General features: G+C 43.1%; 1 protein-coding gene across 1 annotated transcript in view; it reads left to right on the plus strand.

Annotated features, from left to right (window-relative positions):
- The first annotated feature begins 10,536 nt into the window (after window positions 1–10,536).
- LOC106568715 (low-density lipoprotein receptor-related protein 8) overlaps window positions 10,537–18,968 on the plus strand; it is a 169,381-nt gene continuing 160,949 nt past the window's right edge. The window contains exons 1-2 of the mRNA XM_014139291.3: window positions 10,537–10,843; window positions 12,012–12,134. Coding sequence (XP_013994766.1) covers window positions 10,777–10,843; window positions 12,012–12,134 — 190 coding nt within the window. The 5' untranslated portion in view covers window positions 10,537–10,776. The remainder of the gene's footprint in view (window positions 10,844–12,011; window positions 12,135–18,968) is intronic.

Genomic DNA, 18,968 nt, shown 5'->3' on the forward strand with positions numbered 1-18,968 from the left:
TCAACAGAAGATCTCTTTGTTTCTTGGGACCTAGAACAAGCATCTCTGTTTTGTCCGAGTTTCAAAGTAGAACATTTGCAGCCATCCATTTCCTTATGTCTGAAACACAGGCTTCCAGCGAGGGCAATTTTGGGGCTTCACCATGTTTCATCGAAATGTACAGCTGTGTGTCATCTGCATAGCAGTGAAAGTTAACATTATGTTTTTGAATGACATAGCCAAGAGGTAAAATATATAGTGAAAACAATAGTGGTCCTAAAACGGAACCTTGAGGAACACCGAAATGTACAGTTGATTTGTCAGAGGACAAACCATCCACAGAGACAAACTGATATCTTTCTGACAGATAAGATCTAAACCAGGCCAGAACTTGTACGTGTAGACCAATTTGGGTTTCCAATCTCTAAAAGGTTATTTACCACCTTCACAAGTGCAGTCTCAGTGCTATGATGGGGTCTAAAACCAGACTGAAGCATTTCGTATACATTGTTTGTCTTCAGGAAGGCATTGAGTTGCTGCACATCAGCTTTTTCATTTTTTTTGAGAGGAATGGGAGATTCAATATAGGCCGATTCGTTTTTTATATTTTCTGGGTCAAGGTTTGGCTTTTTCAAGAGAGGCTCTATTACTGCCACTTTTAGTGAGTTTGGTACCCATCCGGTGGATAGAGAGCTGTTTATTATGCTCAACATAGGAGGGCCAAGCACAGGAAGCAGCTCTTTCAGTAGTGTAGTTGGAATAGGGTCCAGTATGCAGCTTGAAGGTTTAGAGACCATGATTATTTTCATCATTGTGTCAAGAGATATAGTACTAAAACACTTGAGTGTCTCCCTTGATCCTAGGTCCTGGCAGAGTTGTGCAGACTCAGGACAACTGAGCTTTGGAGGAATACGCAGATTTAAAGAGGAGTCCGTAATTTGCTTTCTAATGATCATGATATTTTCCTCAAAGAAGTTCATTAATTTTTCACTGCTGAAGTGAAAGCCATCCTCTCTTGGGGAATTGTCACGGTTGTCGTCGGTAATGGAGGACCAAAACGCAGCAGGTATGTGTATGCTCATCGTGTGTATTTATTTACAAACTGAATGAACACCAAAACAACAAAACAAAACGAACTCACGAACAACAAAACAGTCTGGCAAGGCACAAGGCTAAACTCAGAACAATCTCCCACAATTAAACAGACAAACACACCCAACTAATATAGGACTTCCAATCAAAGGCAACACCACACAGCTGCCTTCAATTGGAAGTCCACCCCAATTAACTCTACATAGAAATAGACTACCTAGACTAAACATAGAATTACATAAACATAGATCATAAACCAAAAACCCGGAAATACTAAATCAAACGCGCTTTTTCCAAAACACCACCCCGAACCACATAAAACAAATACCCTCTGCCACGTCCTGACCAAACTACAATAACAATTAACCCTTATACTGGCCAGGACGTGACAGTATCCCCCCCCCCCCCCCTTAAAGGTGCTAACCCCGGAAGCAACTTAAAAATCAAAAAACAAAAAAACAACAACTCCAAACAACAAAACAAAAATTGCCCTCTACTAAAGGGAGGGAAGGGAGGGTGGCTGCCGTCAACGACGGCACTGTGCTACACCCCCCCTCCCCTACCCACCTATATCTGGAGGTGGCTCCGGTTCTGGCCGTTCCAGGCAGTCGGGCCACTCTGGCAGCTCGGGGCAGTCTGGCAGTCTGGCAGCTCGGGGCAGTCTGGCCGCTCGGGGCAGTCTGGCAACTCGGGGCAGTCTGGCAACTCGGGGCAGTCTGGCAACTCGGGGTAGTCTGGCCACTCTGGCATCTCCGGGCAGTCTGGCCACTCTGGCATCTCCGGGCAGTCTGGCCACTCTGGCATCTCCGGGCAGTCTGGCCACTCTGGCATCTCCGGGCAGTCTGGCCACTCTGGCAGCTCCGGGCAGTCTGGCCACTCTGGCAGCTCCGGGCAGTCTGGCCACTCTGGCAGCTCCTGACTAGTGGGTGGCTCTGGCGACTCTTCACTGACGGGCGGCTCTGGCGATTCCTCACTGACGGGCGGCTCCGGCGACTCTTGACTGACGGGCAGCTCGGGCGACTCTTGACTGATGGGCAGCTCGGGCGACTCTTGACTGACGGGCAGCTCGGGCGACTCTTGACTGACGGGCAGCTCGGGCGACTCTTGACTGACGGGCAGCTCGGGCGACTCTTGACTGACGGGCAGCTCGGGCGACTCTTGACTGACGGGCAGCTCGGCCGACTCTTGACTGACGGGCAGCTCGGGCGACTCTTGACTGACGGGCAGCTCGGCCGACTCTTGACTGACGGGCAGCTCGGGCGACTCTTGACTGACGGGCAGTTCGGGCGACTCTTGACTGACAGGCAGTTTGGGCGACTCTTGACTGACGGGCAGCTCTAGCGACGTCGGACTGGGATGACGCACTTGAAGCTTGGTGCGTGGTGCTGGTACTGGACGTACCAGATTGGGAACACGCACCTCCAGGCTAGTGCGGGGAGCGAGAACAGGACAAGTCGGACTGGGCTGACGCACTTCCGGGTCCACACGAGAGACAGTAGCTGGAAACCCAGGGCTATGGAGGCGCACAGGCGGTCTTGATCTTACCTCCTGCACAACCCGTCCTGGCTGGATGGAACTAGTAGCCCTGCACGAGCGGGGTGCTTGTACAGGGTGGACTGGGTTGTGCAGGGGCCTGATGGTAGCCGTGCGTAGAGCGGGAGTTGGGTAGCCTGGTCCTCGGAGGCGTACCGGCGACCAGATGCGCTGCGCAGGCATCCTCCTACCAGGCTGGATGCCCGCTCTAGCACGGCACCTACGAGGGGCTGGAATAACGCGCACCGGACTGTGCGTGCGTATGGGTGAGATAGTGCGCTCCTCAGCGAAACATGGCGCTCTCCACCTCATATGCTCCTCCATATAACCACGGGTAGCTGGCTTCCCGCTCTTCCTAGGCCTAGCCAAACTACCCATGTGCCCCCCCCAAAAAAATTATTGGGGGTGCCTCTTGTGCTTCTCCCTCAGCGCGTCCAAGGCCTCGTACCTCCGCCTCTCTGCCTTGGCTGCCTCAATTTCCTCCCGTGGGCGATGGTACTCCCCAGCCTGGTGCCAAGGTCCAGCCCCGTCCAGAACTTCCTCCCAGGTCCATCTCTCATCTCTCCCGCCAGTCCAACTCGAAATCCCTTTTCTTCTGCTGCTTGGTCCTTAGTTGGTGGGAGATTCTGTCACGGTTGTCGTCGGTAATGGAGGACCAAAACGCAGCAGGTATGTGTATGCTCATCGTGTGTATTTATTTACAAACTGAATGAACACCAAAACAACAAAACAAAACGAACTCACGAACAACAAAACAGTCTGGCAAGGCACAAGGCTAAACTCAGAACAATCTCCCACAATTAAACAGACAAACACACCCAACTAATATAGGACTTCCAATCAAAGGCAACACCACACAGCTGCCTTCAATTGGAAGTCCACCCCAATTAACTCTACATAAAAATAGACTACCTAGACTAAACATAGAATTACATAAACATAGATCATAAACCAAAAACCCGGAAATACTAAATCAAACGCCCTTTTTCCAAAACACCACCCCGAACCACATAAAACAAATACCCTCTGCCACGTCCTGACCAAACTACAATAACAATTAACCCTTATACTGGCCAGGACGTGACAGGAATGCTGCTTTTTAGTTAGCTTTGCGACAGTATCAAAAATAAATGTAGGATTGTTCTTATTTTCCTCAATTAAGGTGGAAAAATTGGATGATCTAGCAGCAGTGAGGGCTCTTCGATACTGCACGGTACTGTCTTTCCAAGCTAGTCAGAAGACTTCCAGTTTGGTGTGGCGCCATTTCCGTTCCATTTTTCTGGAAGCTTGCTTCAGAGCTCGGGTATTTTCTGTATACCAGGGAGCTAGTTTCTTATGACAAATGTTTTTAGTTTTTAGGGTTGAGACTGCATCTAGTGTATTGCGCAAGGTTAAATTGAGTTCCTCAGTTAGGTGGTTAACTCATTTTTGTACTCTGACGTCCTTGGGTAGGCAGAGGGAGTCTGGAAGGGCATCAAGGAATCTTTGGGTTGTCTGAGAATTTATAGCACGACTTTTGATGATCCTTGTTTGGGGTCTGAGCAGATCATTTGTTGCGATTGCAAACGTAATAAAATGGTGGTCCGATAGTCCAGGATTATGAGGAAAAACATTAAGATCCACAACATTTATTCCATGGGACAAAACTAGGTCCAGAGTATGACTGTGGCAGTAAGTAGGTCCAGAGACATGTTGGACAAAACCCATTGAGTCGATGATGGCTCCGAAAGCCTTCTGGATTGGGTCTGTGTACATTTTCATGTGAATATTAAAGTAAAAAAAAAAATGAAAATCATCTGCCATGACTACAAGGTCCGATAGGAATTCAGGGAACTCAGTGAGGAACGCTGTATATGGCCCAGGAGGCCTGTAAACAGTAGCTTTAAAAAGTGATTGAGTAGGCTGCATAGATTTCATGACTAGAAGCTCAAAAGAAGAAAACGTCTGGGGTTTTTTTAAATTGAAATTTGCTATCGTAAATGTTAGCAACACTTCTGCCTTTGCGGGATGTACGGGGGATATGGTCACTAGTGTAATCAGGAGGTGAGGCCTCATTTAACACGATAAATTCATCAGGCTTAAGCCATGTTTCAGTCAGGCCAATCACATCAAGATTATGATCAGTGATTAGTTCATTACCTATAACTGCCTTGGAAGTGAGGGATCTAACATTAAGTTGCCCTATTTTGAGATGTGAAGTATCACAATCTCTTTCAATAATGGCAGGAATGGAGGAGGTCTTTATTCCAGTGAGATTGCTAAGCCGAACACCGCCATGTTTAGTTTTGCCCAACCTAGTTCGAGGCACAGACACGGTCTCAATGGGGATAGCTGAGCTGACTACACTGACTGTGCTAGTGGCAGACTCCACTAAGCTGGCAGGCTGGCTAACAGCCTGCTGCCTGGCCTGCACCCTATTTCATTGTAGAGCTAGGGGAGTTAGAGCCCTGTCTATGTTCGTAGATAAGATGAGAACCCCTCCAGCTAGGATGGAGTCCGTCACTCCTCAACAGGCCAGGCTTGGTCCTGTTTGTGGGTTAGTCCCAGAAAGGGACTATCTACAAATTCTATATTTTGGGAGGGGCAGAAAACAGTTTTCAATCAGCGATTGAGTTGTGAGACTTTGCTGTAGAGCTCATCACTCCCCCTAACTGGGAGGGGGCCAGAGACAATTACTCGATGCCGGCACTTCTTTCTAGCTGATTTACACGCTGAAGCTATATTGCGCTTGGTGACCTGTTGTCCTGTTGAAAAACAAATGATAGTCCCACTAAGTGCAAACCAGATGGGATGGTGTATTGCTGCAGAATTCTGTGGTAGCCATGCTGGTTAAGTGTGCCTTGAATTCTAAATAAATCATAGACAGTGTCACCAACAAAGCACCCCCACACCATCACACCTCCTCCTCCATGCTTCACAGTGGAACCACAAATGAGGAGATCATCCATTCACCTACTTTGCATCTCACAAAGACACGTTGGTTGGAACCAAAAATCAAAAGTTTGGACTCATCAGACCAAAGGACAGATATCCACCAGTCTAATGTTCATTGCTTGTGTATCTTGGCCCAAGCAAGTCTCTTATTCTTATTGGTGTCCTTTAGTAGTGGTTTCATTGCAGCAAATTGTCAGTCTCCTCTGAATTGACAGTCTCCTCTGAACAGTTGATGTTGAGATGTGTCTGTTACTTGAACTCTGTGAAGCATTTATTTGGGCTGCAATTTCTGAGGCTGGTAACTCTAATGAACTTATCCTCTGCAGCAGAGGGAACTCTGGGTCTTCCTTTCCTGTGGCAGTCCTCATGAGAGCCAGTTTCATCATAGCGCTTGATGGTTTTTGCGACTACACTTGAAGACACTTTGGAAGTTCATGAACTTTTCTGTATTGACTGAGCTTCAAGTCTTAAAGTAATGATGGACTGTCGTTTCTCTTTGCTTATTTGAGCTGTTCTTGCTATAATATGGACTTGGTCTTTTAGCAAATAGGGCAATCTTCTATATACCACCCCTACCTTGCCACAACACAACTGACTGGCTCAAACGCATTAAGAAGGAAAGAAATTCCACAAATTAACTTTCAACAAGGCACAGCTGTTAATTGATATGCATTCCAGGTGACTATCTCATGAAGCTGGTTGAGAGAATGCCAAGAGTTTGCAAAGCTGTCATCAACGCAAAGGGTGGCTACTTTAAAGAATCTAAAATGTAAAGTATATTTGGATTTTTTAACACTTTTTTGGTTACTACATGATTACATGTGTTATTTCATAGTGTTGATGTCTTCACTATTATTCTACAATGTAGAAAATAGTACAAATAAAGAAAAGCCCTTGAATGAGTAGGTGTGTCCAAACTTTTGACTTCTACTGTATATATATATATATGATAGGATGTATAGTGTATAGACATTATGGGCAGTATGTGGATAGAATATGTAGTATATCTGAAGAATACGTGGATGGAATAGTATACAGTGCATTCAGAAAGTATTCAGAACCCTTGACATTGTCTACATTTTTTTTACGTTACAGCTTTATTCTAAAATGTATTAATTGGCAACAATTTCTAAAAACCTGGTTTTGCTTTGTCATTATGGGGTACTGTGTGTAGACCCCATGATCAGAAAGCAAAACCAGGTTTTTAGAAATTGTTGCCAATTTAGTAAAAATAAATAACGGAAATATCACATTTACGTAAGTATTCAGACCCCTTACTCAGTACTTTGGTGACTCACCTTTGGCTGCGATTACAGCCTCGAGTTTTCTTAGGTATGACGCTACAAGCTTGGCACATTTGTATTTGGGGAGTTTCTCCCATTCTTCTCTGCAGATCCTCTCAAGCTCTGTAAGGTTGGAAGGGGAGCGCCGCTGGACAGCTATTTTCAGGTCTCTCCAGAGATGTTTGATCGGTTTCAAGTCCGGGCTCTGGCTGGGCCTCTCAAGGACATTCAGAGACTTGTCCTGAAGCCACTCTTACGTTGTCTTGGCTGTGTGCTTAGGGTCATTGTCCTATTGGAAGGTGAACCCAGTCTGAGGTCCTGAGCGCTCTGGAGCAGGTTTTCATCAAGGATCTTTCTGTACTTTGCTCCCTTCATCTTTGCCTCGATGCTGACTAGTTTCCCAGTCGCTGCCGCTGAAAAACAACCATTGAATTTTCCTTGTTTTACTATCCTTTTGAGAACTTCTGGTCCCCACAAGGATAATAAAACCAAACACACACAGATACACACACTCACACACAATATATTATGTAGTGCCTCCTACTTAATCCTCTGTGTGCCAAATGCATTTTCATTCAATCTTGATTCACTCTCGGCGGCAAATTGGCTGAAAACTAAATTCCGTCTGCGTTATCTTCAGTAGATGAGATTCCAATTTGATCTAGTGAATTTCTGCCACTTAAAAATTCCAAGTGATTTCACAACATTGTGCCACCTATCATTCTCGGTTGTGCTGTGGCCAGCAATTCTGTTCTATGAGTGGGCTTACAGGTTTGAGACTATTTATATTTAGGTATACATTTGCATATTTTTGCATCCAAATTTTGCCTGTGGTCTTCCCATGCCTATTACATAACTAAGCATTACACCTTAAACCCGAGAGTGAATTTTATTTTATTTTAACACTTTTAAATTATGACACAGAGACGGTGACAACAAGTGTAACATCATCTTTGTCTGAGAATGATTATAATTCACTTATCCTTATATTGGGCTCCTGAGTGGCGCAGCGGTCTAAGGCACTGCATCTTAGTGCTAGAGGCGTCACTACAGACCCTAATTCGATTCCAGGCTGTATCACAACTTGCCATGATTCCCATAGGGCGGCACACAATTGGCCCAGCGTCATCCGTGTTAGGGTTTAGCCGGGGTAGGCCGTCATTGTAAATAAGAATTTGATCTTAACTGACTTTAAAAAAATATTGAAGATCATGTGCATGTACCTTTCAAGAGGTGTAGAGTACAGTACTCCAGTATTTCTCAGCTGGCAAGGGAACAGATGTCTCTTGCCCATAGCCCTGTGGAGAATGAGACACCCCTAATCAGTGATATTCAGGCGCCCAATTTCTGCTTCTGCTCACTGGGGCGAGAGCAGGTTTCCATGGAGGTCTTGAAGTCAGTTATTGTATTTTTCTTTGCACAGCACTCTGCTCAGTAATCTACTCAGTTTTATTTTTTTGTAGCACTAGAATATAAATTCCGCTTCAGTTTATCTCCATTAAAATGACTGATTATGCTGTCAGCAATGGTCGTGCCCTAGATTTGACTGACAGCATCGTTCGTTCGGTAGATACGGATTATTGCACTTTTTTCTCCCTCGCCACAGTGCAGCAACCTCATTGTGTTGGGCAAGACCAATAACAGTTTCATGGTGGGTAATGAGGGGAAGTAGTAATGCTGTTCACTCATATGTGGCCATTACCTAGCTGTAGCCGAAGAGTGTTATTTTGCATAATAGTTTGGTGAAGAGTCTACTAAGACTAGGGTTGTTAAAAAGATATGGCAGTGTCAAAAGGGAATCGATTCTGTAACTATGCACGCAGGTGGGGACAGCAAAGTCACCGAGGGACTCGCAGACCCTTTTTAAAAGATGCCCAAATTGAGTGTTTTTGGTAAACAGGTTATTTATGCCGACATGTTTTGAACACCTGCAGGTGCAGAATCATTTAACCTTCGTAACCTCATTTACGACACCTTCTGTACTCCCTCCACTCCTTCCTTCAGTTTTTCAATGACAAGACACCAAAATAAACTCATCATTGACTGATCATTCTCCCTCTCTTGGTCAGATCCTCCATCACTTCAACCTTGACTTCCACTGCTATGCCGATGACGCCCAGATCTACCTCAGCACCAAATCTCTCCTCAACCCACCTCTGACCCACATCGAATCCTGCCTCTCTGCAATAAATACATGGATGCAATGAAACGTCCTCAACCTCAACAGTGATACAATGGAACTCCTACTCCTAGGCATCGAATCCACCCTCAACAAAGCTGAGACCCTCACCATTGACGACACCACTGTGTCTTCCTCCTCTACACAGGCAACCTTGGCGTCATTCTAGACACCACCCTCTCTTTTGACCACCACATGAAACAGATGGTCAAATCCTCATTCATCCACCTCTGCAACATTGCCAAAGTCAGGCCCTCCCTCTCCCGTTCTGCCGCTGAAACCCTCATACATGCATTAATTTTCCCCTGTCTTGACTAATGCAACTCACTACTCTCCGGCATCAACTCAAACTGCCTCCATAAGCTCCAAATGGTTCAAAACTCTGCAGCTCACTTAGTCTTGGCAGCACGTCACCCATGTTCTCCGTGAACTCCACTGGGTCTCTGCCTCCCAACACATTGATTACAATATCCTCCTTCTTACCTACAAAGCCCTTCACCACCTTGCCCCTCCTTACGTCTCAGACCTTCTTCTCCCCTACCAACCCACATCCCCAGGTCGAAGCTCCAAAGCTTCAGCGACAGGGACCTCTCTAGGGTTGCTCCTACGCTCTGGAAGTCCCTCCCTTCAGCCATCTGTGACTCTGAGTCCTTCACCATCTTTCAAGGTCCTAAAGCACCCCCAATCTCGCACCTTACCCTAAACCGGTTTTGCTTCTAAACCCAAATCCTACCCTCCTCATACACTGATACAGTACGTCACACTCTTTCCCTTTCTTGAGCCCACCCCTCTCTTTGTTCATGTTTTTGTTTAGTCTGATGTTGTTTTGTTTTGACTCCTGTTTTTTATTTTATTTCTACAATTGTAAAGTGATTTTGGGTCCTTGAAAAGCACTAAACAAATCCCATGTATATTATTTGTATAACTATTTTCCTCTGCCTAGCACCCTCCTCTACCTCACTTAACTGCCTGTCATGCCCCCCCAAAAAATCTGGCTGGGTAGATGTGATTGTGTATATCTCGCTCGCTCGCTCTGTGTGTGTGTGTGTGTGTGTGTGTGTGTGTGTGTGTGTGTGTGTGTGTGTGTGTGTGTGTGTGTGTGCCCCAGGGAAGGGTTTCTCTCGCTTAAATATTTATGTGTTGGCCTACATACAATTATTTTTCAGAACATATTAAATTAGATGTTAAATTAATGAAAATGTGTTTATTGTATATTATCGTGGTAGGAAGAACCTTAGTTTTGGTCTGTGTGTTTCCAGGGGACTCCAATTAGTGAAATATATGAATTCAACCTTAGACCTGTTGTTCAGGTGAGAGCTTTGTTCTGAAGGTCCACTGTGAAGTTAATAATTTAAAACTTTGGAAATATATTGCTTTCATCTGTTGCAAACAGAATAGGCTACTGTAGACTAATACGTTTTTTCATGTGTTCTTGGTCAATGCAGGTGCATCCATCTTCAACTTTTTATGCCTATTGGCGCGTGAAAAACAAGAATATTTTAGGAATTCCCGCCAATGTTTTGGCTCCACGAAGAACGTTGTAAAATAATGATAGTCTACAGTAGGCCTGAACATCTTCATGTTATCGGGGGAAATAAATGAAAAGACTGCTTTATTGTTATTTTTACTGGCACAATCCCCGCCTATACACGCCGTCGTCACTGATTCAAATTGCTAGTGAGGTTTAGTTCGGTGAAGTACCACTGTCGCATCGCTAGAGGAACGGATATTAGGTCAGGCTTTGTTTGTGGATGAGCTCCATCACCTCCTCCAGAAATGTGGACGGATATAAGGAAACTACTGCTCTTTCATTTGTTAGCCCTGAAACTTCATTCCTCAAAAGGTTTGTCCTGTTTCCTTTGATCCTTAAAATGATGGTAATCGGATGATGCCAGTAATGAGCTAAACAGAGAGGGATCCATCCATACGCGGTCTCCTCCGGATGGTAGCGAATGGTTTCATGCGCTAGCCTACTGTTGCAACGATGTGGGAGAACCACTCATTGTTAGTGGAAAACTAAATGAAAATATCACAATACAAATTGTGGTCATTTCATCTGTATGTTTTATCAACATTTCTGGGAAAATGTGTGGGAAATGTGTGCGTCAGCGTTTACTTGGCAATGTTGACATGTGTTCCTTGGACGTGAGACAGCATCCATATGATTGCAACATAGGTGGTAGTAGCCTAGGCTACATTAATCTTTGTCTCATTGTAACGATACGATGGTTAGGCCTAATGTGCGCCCACCCCCTTTTAAAATGCTATAATTATAAATTACAGAATCGGTCCTTACAATCGGGTCCTTACAATGGGCAAAGACATCAGTTCAACTTCTAGTTTTGATTTACATTTGGTTGAGTTGTCAATGTCAACTAACGTGAAATTAATGTGAAATAAACACCCCAAAAATGTACCATTGCATTTCAGTTAAAAGTTGTGTGAAAGAAATACGAAATTCCCTTACATTGATTACTTTTTTCAAACCCAATCAGTTTTCCATGTTGATTCAACGTCATCACATTTCTTTTTCTTTTTTTGTTGTTGAAATTACGTGGAAACAACGTTTATTCAACCAGTTTGCCAAGTGGGTTATGTGTCTATTGTAGCAAAACAACAGCCCCAAGTGACTCTCATAACGGAATCCTATTTCAATACTGACTGACCGGATGAATATGCGGCATATTGTGTGGCGGTTCTAGACCATTTCAACTGGGGGGGGCAAGCTGGGGCCAGTTGTACTGTTAGAGGGGCCAGTTACATTAGACGTTATTGTTGTCATATCGTTTTCTTCACTGCATTACAGGCATCAGTTATGTAAAAATGATTTCATACTCCACATTTAGGGGGGCCACAAGGGCGTCCAAAATTGTTGTCACAGGGGCACTGACCCCCCCCTCCAGAACCGCTAGTGCATATCATAGGCATTCATTCGCAAATGACAGTTTGAGCGCATGCCCATGTGGATGGCGGGAGGTGCGCGTATATTGATGTCTTTTCCAACGTTGCAGGAGCAGAGGCAGAAGAGTGTGAGGATGGTCAGTTTCAGTGCAATAACAAAAGGTGTATACCGACCATATGGAGGTGCGACGATGATGACGACTGCTCAGACAACAGCGACGAGGAAAACTGTGGTAAGTAAAACAATTCATAATAATGTCTGAAACTGCCTTCCAATTGCCTACACGTGACACTTAGGCAACTTTTCAATTTCTAAAAACACACATGGACACTTGAGAAACAGACCATGACTAGGCTACTCAGAATAATAGTGACTTTTTGGCACATTTGGTGGCAGTGGCGAACTGTGACTATAGGACCTTCAGAGGGATCAAAAATCTTCCAATACCTTGTATCAAACTCAAAAATCAAGAAGATAACAGAAAACATAGCATCACTTAATGTGCCCAACATATCTTCTGTAGATGGAGCATTCCAGTTATAGTGAAGGAGGAACAATGCTTTTTTACATTATGAATGAATCAAAATGGCCGCGCTTTGGGCTGCCGCACACACAGAGATAGAACAGGCATGGACACAACATGTGACACCCAGCATAAAGTAATTCGACCAGCAAAACAAAAAACACACTTTTTACACAACCTATGGTAGCCCAACACCACTATCACCAAAAGTGACCGCAAAAATGTCACATCTAAGGTGACAGGCTTGTGGTTCTGAAAGGACAGGGACCGTAATACCTGTGCACTCCATGGCGCTGAAGGAGAGACAGTTTTGGTCAAACAAGACAACTGGGAACCCTGAAAAAAACTTGGAACCCTGACAAAAACTAGCTACAACTGGGATTATTATTTTTTGAACGGTCATCCAACTCAGAATTCCAACTCAAGAACTCAGGCCTCTTTCTAGAGCTCCGACCTGAAGATCACTAATGTCATGATTTTGACCTCGTTTATATTTTTTGAGTTCCTTGTTGTCTTGAAAGCACCAATAGACATTTCATTTCCATTAGATTTTTTTAACAGACCCACCAATTACAAGTCAAAATGTGATTGGTTCATTCCACTGTCACTCCAAAATTCTGCTCTGATAGAGTTTAATGGCAGAGGCCTTCTGTCTAGCTTCTGAAGGCCTAGCCAATGGCTGGCTGAGCTCGATTTTTCTACCCATAGACCACCAATGAAAATAAATCCTGATTGGATATAAATCAGTGTCCACCTAGTCCCGTGTGGCTCAGTTGGTAGAGCATGGTGTTTGCAACGCCAGGGTTGTGGCTTCGATTCCCACGGGGGACCAGTACGGAGAAAAAAATGTATGAAATGTATGCATTCACTACTGTAAGTCGCTCTGGATAAGAGTGTCTGCTAAATGACAAAAAATGTAAATCAGTATTAACCCTTGTCTTTCCAACGCAAATTGAAGAGATGAAATCAGAAGGTCATACAAATTGATTGTAAAGATGAAATAGAAATTAAAACAACATTTTATTTGACATTTATTTATAAATCCTTGGGCCTTCTCTGAAGGCTTTGAAGGGGCTCCTTATTCCACACTATTTTTACATGTACATTACATTTTAGTCATTTAGCAGACGCTCTTATCCAGAGCGACTTACAGTAGTGAATGCATACATTTCATACATTTCTTTCCGTACTGGTCCCCCATGGGAATCGAACCCACAACCCTGGCGTTGCAAACACCATGCTCTACCAACTGAGCCACACGGGAGACATATATTTCCCTCAGAGAACTAAAAAACAAATCCAATTTTGATAAACTCCCATATCTATTGGGTGAAAAACCCCAGTGTGCCATCACAGCTGCAAGATTTGTGTCCTGTTGCCACAAGAAAAGGGCAACCAGTGAAGAACAAACACCATTGTAAATACAACCTATATTTATGTTTATTTATTTTCCCTTTTGTACTTGAACTATTTGCACATAATATGATATTTGAAATGTCTTTATTCTTTTGGAACTTTTGTGAGTGTAATATTTACTGTACATTTTTTATTGTTTATTATCAATTTCCCTAGCTTAGGCAATGTAAACATATGTTTCTCATGCCAATAAAGACCCTTAAATTGAATTGAAAAAGAGACTGACAGACAGACAGACAGACAGACAGACAGACAGACAGACAGACAGACAGACAGACAGACAGACAGACAGACAGACAGATTTTATTTTGTAGACTATGGTGGTTTGGTCTCTTTCTATCACCAAAAAATCTATGCCTATGTCAGATAATGTTAAAAGCAAGTAAGGTTAATTCTACTCTCCACAGTAGCTATGTTGAATCGGGTGGCTAGTGCCTTGCATGTAAACCTTTCCCCTTAATGTTTGAAAGAACAGGTGGATTAGGGACCCATGGCATACAGTTGGGGGAATAACACACAGAGGGGACCGGTGCCACATCACACCTGAGTTGGGACGCTCTAGGGGCCTGTCATGCCAAACAGTGTCCACCTTCCAAAAAGTGTCCTCCCTGCATCACAATGGGAATCGATATGCTATTAGCGTCCGTTGCTATATCAGCGGTGTGAGATGACCTAATGCATTGAATTTTGGAGATCATTACAGCCCCAAACATTTTTTTTTTAATCCCCGCTATGTAAACAAATCAGATTTCTGAGACAATTTAGCTGTTTAAACTATTTTTGTTGAGCTAATAAAGATGAAAACTACTTCAAACTACTTTTGGGTACCTTGTTATCATGTCATCAACATGAAATCCATGTCTTAAAAGTTGCTACGTTTCGGAAATAGCAAAGGAAACGTCTATTCTGCTTGACACGTTAATATTGCTTACCTTACAGATCAAAGTCAGCTAATTTCCACTCCATTCATATGCACATCGATTTGATTCATACCCTGGCTTGTCTGGCTGGCATGTTTTTATTTTGAGCTTGTCTTGTCTAGTCTACACTGAAACTCTATTATGATAAAAAAAAATATATATATATATATCTCGCATGGCTTGTGGTTGAATATATATCTACCTACTGTCGGTCCTAGACCAACAATGAATAATGTTAAACTAACAAATTACCATCAAGGGATACGTTACAATTTACAACAGCGAACGCCTTGTGAAACAGGTGCGTCAATCGACTCCAGGGGGTTAAGAGAAGGGGACGGAGATGAAAACAAGCAAACACACAGGTTACAGGTAGATCAGGTATTGATTGAGTTAAATGTTCGATTAGACATGCAATAATGTAAATGGCAGACAAAAAAGAAAGGATATCTGTATGTCATTTTTTACACCAGAGGGGTTGATGTGTGCGGTAAGGAATGGGAGGAGGTCTCCAGAGATGGAGAAGGGATGGGATGAGTGGGCAGATTGTTCTGCAATCAGATGTCACTAGATGCAGAATTTCATCTGGAGGGAGAGGAGAAAGACCTGAAGGATGATGGAAGAGACAGAATCAAGATACAGGAGGTGCTACTTCTTCCTGTCACTTGTATTCGACAGGCAGCCAGTCTCGAAAGGGGGGGGGGGGGGGCTTGAATTTTGCTCAAGGTGGTCATCGTCTGGTCTCCTCGCCGTCTTGAAACATGGCAGAACCCCTGGAGATCAAAAGCAGAGTAAAGGGAAGAGAGGTGGTGGATGAAAAAGCAAACACAAAGGCTACTTAATTTTCAATATCATGGGCCTGGTTTAGTTGAAAGCCCTCACCACGTCAAGGTATAGGCTGCGATTTTTTTTTTTTTTTTTTTAATGAAGTCCCTTAACCCCCTACTCTATTTTTTCAGTGTTTGATCTGATGGGGCTCAGGTAGGTGTAACAATATGGTGATGACCCCAACCTGCTGTGTAATGGGCTCCGGGACACCTCTGTCATATTACTTACACAAATCTAGAACCTACAGATATGCAAACACTAACTAGAAACCAATGTCCAATTCCAAAATCAACCCTGGCCTAAAATTTGATTTGGAATTGGGCACAGAAGATGAATGGCTAGGGAGAAGGGGCTAATGACCAGTAAGGAACTGGGCAACTGAACAGTCCATTTCAGTCAACTGAACATTTTACTTGCAATAAATATATTTACTATGCAAATGTGCACATTTACTGCCAAGTTTCAAATACAGTTGAAGTCGGAAGTTTACATACACCTTAGCCAAATACATTTAAACTCAGTTTTTCACAATTCCTGACATTTAATCCTAGTAAAAATTCCCTGTCTTAGGTCAGTTAGGATCGCCACTTTATTTTAAGAATGTGAAATGTCAGAATAATAGTAGAGATGTCAGAATAATAGTAGAGAGAATTATTTATTTCTGCTTTTATTTCTTTCATCACATCCCCAGTGGATCAGAAGTTTACATACACTCAATTAGTATTTGGTAGCATTGCCTTTAAATTGTTTAACTTGGGTCAAACGTTTTGGGTTGCCTTTCACAACCTTCCCACAATAGGTTGGGTGAATTTTGGCCCATTCCTCCTGACAGAGCTGGTGTAACTGAATCAGGTTTGTAGGCCTCCTTGCTCGCACACGCTTTTTCATTTCTGCCCACAGATTTTCTATAGGATTGAGGTCAGGGCTTTGTGATGGGCACTTCAATACCTTGACTTTGTTGTCCTTAAGCCAATTTTCCAAAACGTTTGAAGTATGCTTGGGGTCATTGTCCATTTGGAAGACCAATTTGTGACCAAGCTTTAACTTCTTGACTGATGTCTTGAGATGTTGCTTCAATATATCCACATAATTTTCCTGCCTCGTGATGCCATCTATTTTGTGAAGTGCACCAGTCCCTCCTGCAGCAAAGCACCCCTACAACATGATGCTGCCACCCCCTGTGCTTCATGGTTGGGATGGTGTTCTTCGGCTTGCAAGCCTCCCCCTTTTTCCTCCAAACATAACGATGGCCAAACAGTTCTATTTTTGTTTCATCAGACCAGAGGATATTTCTCCAAAAAGTATGATCTTTGTCCCAATGTTCAGTTGCAAACCGTAGTCTGGCTTTCTTATGGGGGTTTTGGAGCAGTGGATTCTTCCTTTCAGAGCGGTCTTTCGGGTTATGTCAATATAGGACTCGTTTTACTGTGGATATAGATACTTTAGTACCTGTTTCCTCCAGGCTCTTCACAAGGGCCTTTGCTGTTGTTCTGGGATTGATTTGCACTTTTCGCACCAAAGTACGTGCATCTCTAGGAGACAGAACGCGTCTCCTTCCTGAGCGGTATGACGGCTGCGTGGTCCCATGGTGTTTATACTTCCGTACTATTGTTTGTACAGATGAATGTGGTACCTTCAAGTGTTTGGAAATTGCTCCCAAGGATGAACTAGACTTGTGGAGGTCTACAATTTGTTTTCTGAGGTCTTGGCTGTATTCTTTTGATTTCCCCATGATGTCAAGCAAAGAGGCACTGAGTTTGAAGGTAGGCCTTGAAATACATCCAAAGGTACACCTTCAATTGACTCAAATGATGTCAATTAGCCTATCAGAAGCTTCTAAAGCCATTACATTATTTTCTGGAATTTTCCAAGCTGTTTAAAGGCACAGTCAACTTAGTGTATGTAAACTTCTGACCCACTGTAATTGTGATACAGTGAATTATAAGTGAAATAATCTGTCTGTAAACAATTGTTGGAAAAATTACTGGTGTTGTGCACAAAGTAGATGTCCTAACCGACTTGCCAAAACTATAGTTTGTTAACAAGAAATTTGTGGAGTGGTTGAAAAACGAGTTTTAACGACTCCAACCTAAGTGTATGTAAACTTCCGACTTCAATTGTACATGTGATTGCCTAACTAGTTGGAAGACAAGGTTTGTTGAAATACTGAAGTTCAAGTACATCTCCACCCATGTCTTTCTCCGTTTTTCTCAGTTTTTATCTGTTTCTCTCTCTTTCTCTCTCTCACTTGTATTCTTTTTCTCACTTTCTTTCGTTCTCTCTCTGTCAGTCTCTCTCTCTCTCTCTCTCTCTCTCTCTCTCTCTCTCTCTCTCTCGAAGACATGTAGTTTAGGGCAGTTGGAGTGACCATAATTGCTTACATCTATCCATTAGTTTTTTCTGGGTTAACTTATAGCTAGATACCTCAATATGACATAGACATATACTGTAACTAAATGTATAACTAGCAACATGTAGATGACCAACTAGATGGCCAAGTATTGAAAAATGGTTGTACACTAAATCCTTCCAGTGATCTAATAATAGTTAGCTACTTAACGTTACCCTGAATTGTGATTTTCTCTGCCCCCCTACGAATGGTGCGCCTCTTGTCGAGATCACTGGTGCCTTCATAGTACTTTGGCTGGTTAGAAAATAAAATTAAATCTCCTCGAGGGATGCCATTAAAGTGCAAGCTACAAATGGAATTGAAGCCACCTAATGTTAGCTAAATATAACTTTCTGGCTAGCTAGCTGACTAGGCAGGCTGATATAAATAAGTAGCTAGCAATGTCAATATTTCTTCCTATTTAACAATATTTTCTTATATAATGACAGAGTACCAGTCAAAAGTTTGGACTCACCTACTCATTCAAGGCTTTTTCTTTATTTTTACTATTTTCTACATTGTAGAATAGTAGTGAAGACATTAAAACTATGAAATGACACATGGAATGTAGTAACCAAAAAAGTGTTAAACAAATCAAAATGTATTTTATATTTGAGATTCTTCAATGTAGCCACCCTTTGCCTTGATGACAGCTTTGCACTGTGCAAAGCTGTTATCAAGGCAAAGGGTGGCTACTTTGAAGAATGTAAAATATATTTAGATTTGTTTAACACTTTTTTTTTGTTACTACATGATTTCATATGTGGTATTTCATAGTTTTGATGTCTTCACTATTATTCTACAATGTAGAACATCAATCAAACTTTTGACTGGTACTAGCAACATGTGGTAAAGAACATTTTGTCTATCCAGTCTTTTCAGTCTTCTGAAGCAGTAGGTAGTCAGCAGGTAGTCACCCTCAAAACACTGTCCTTGGAGAGCGATTTTAAGTTAGTAAATTTGCGCTGACAGAGCGAGCGCTTATGAGGT

Source organism: Salmo salar, chromosome 14 (assembly GCF_965601325.2).
Source record: "Salmo salar chromosome 14, fSalSal1, whole genome shotgun sequence".
In the NCBI taxonomy this organism is placed as follows: Eukaryota; Metazoa; Chordata; class Actinopteri; order Salmoniformes; family Salmonidae; genus Salmo; species Salmo salar.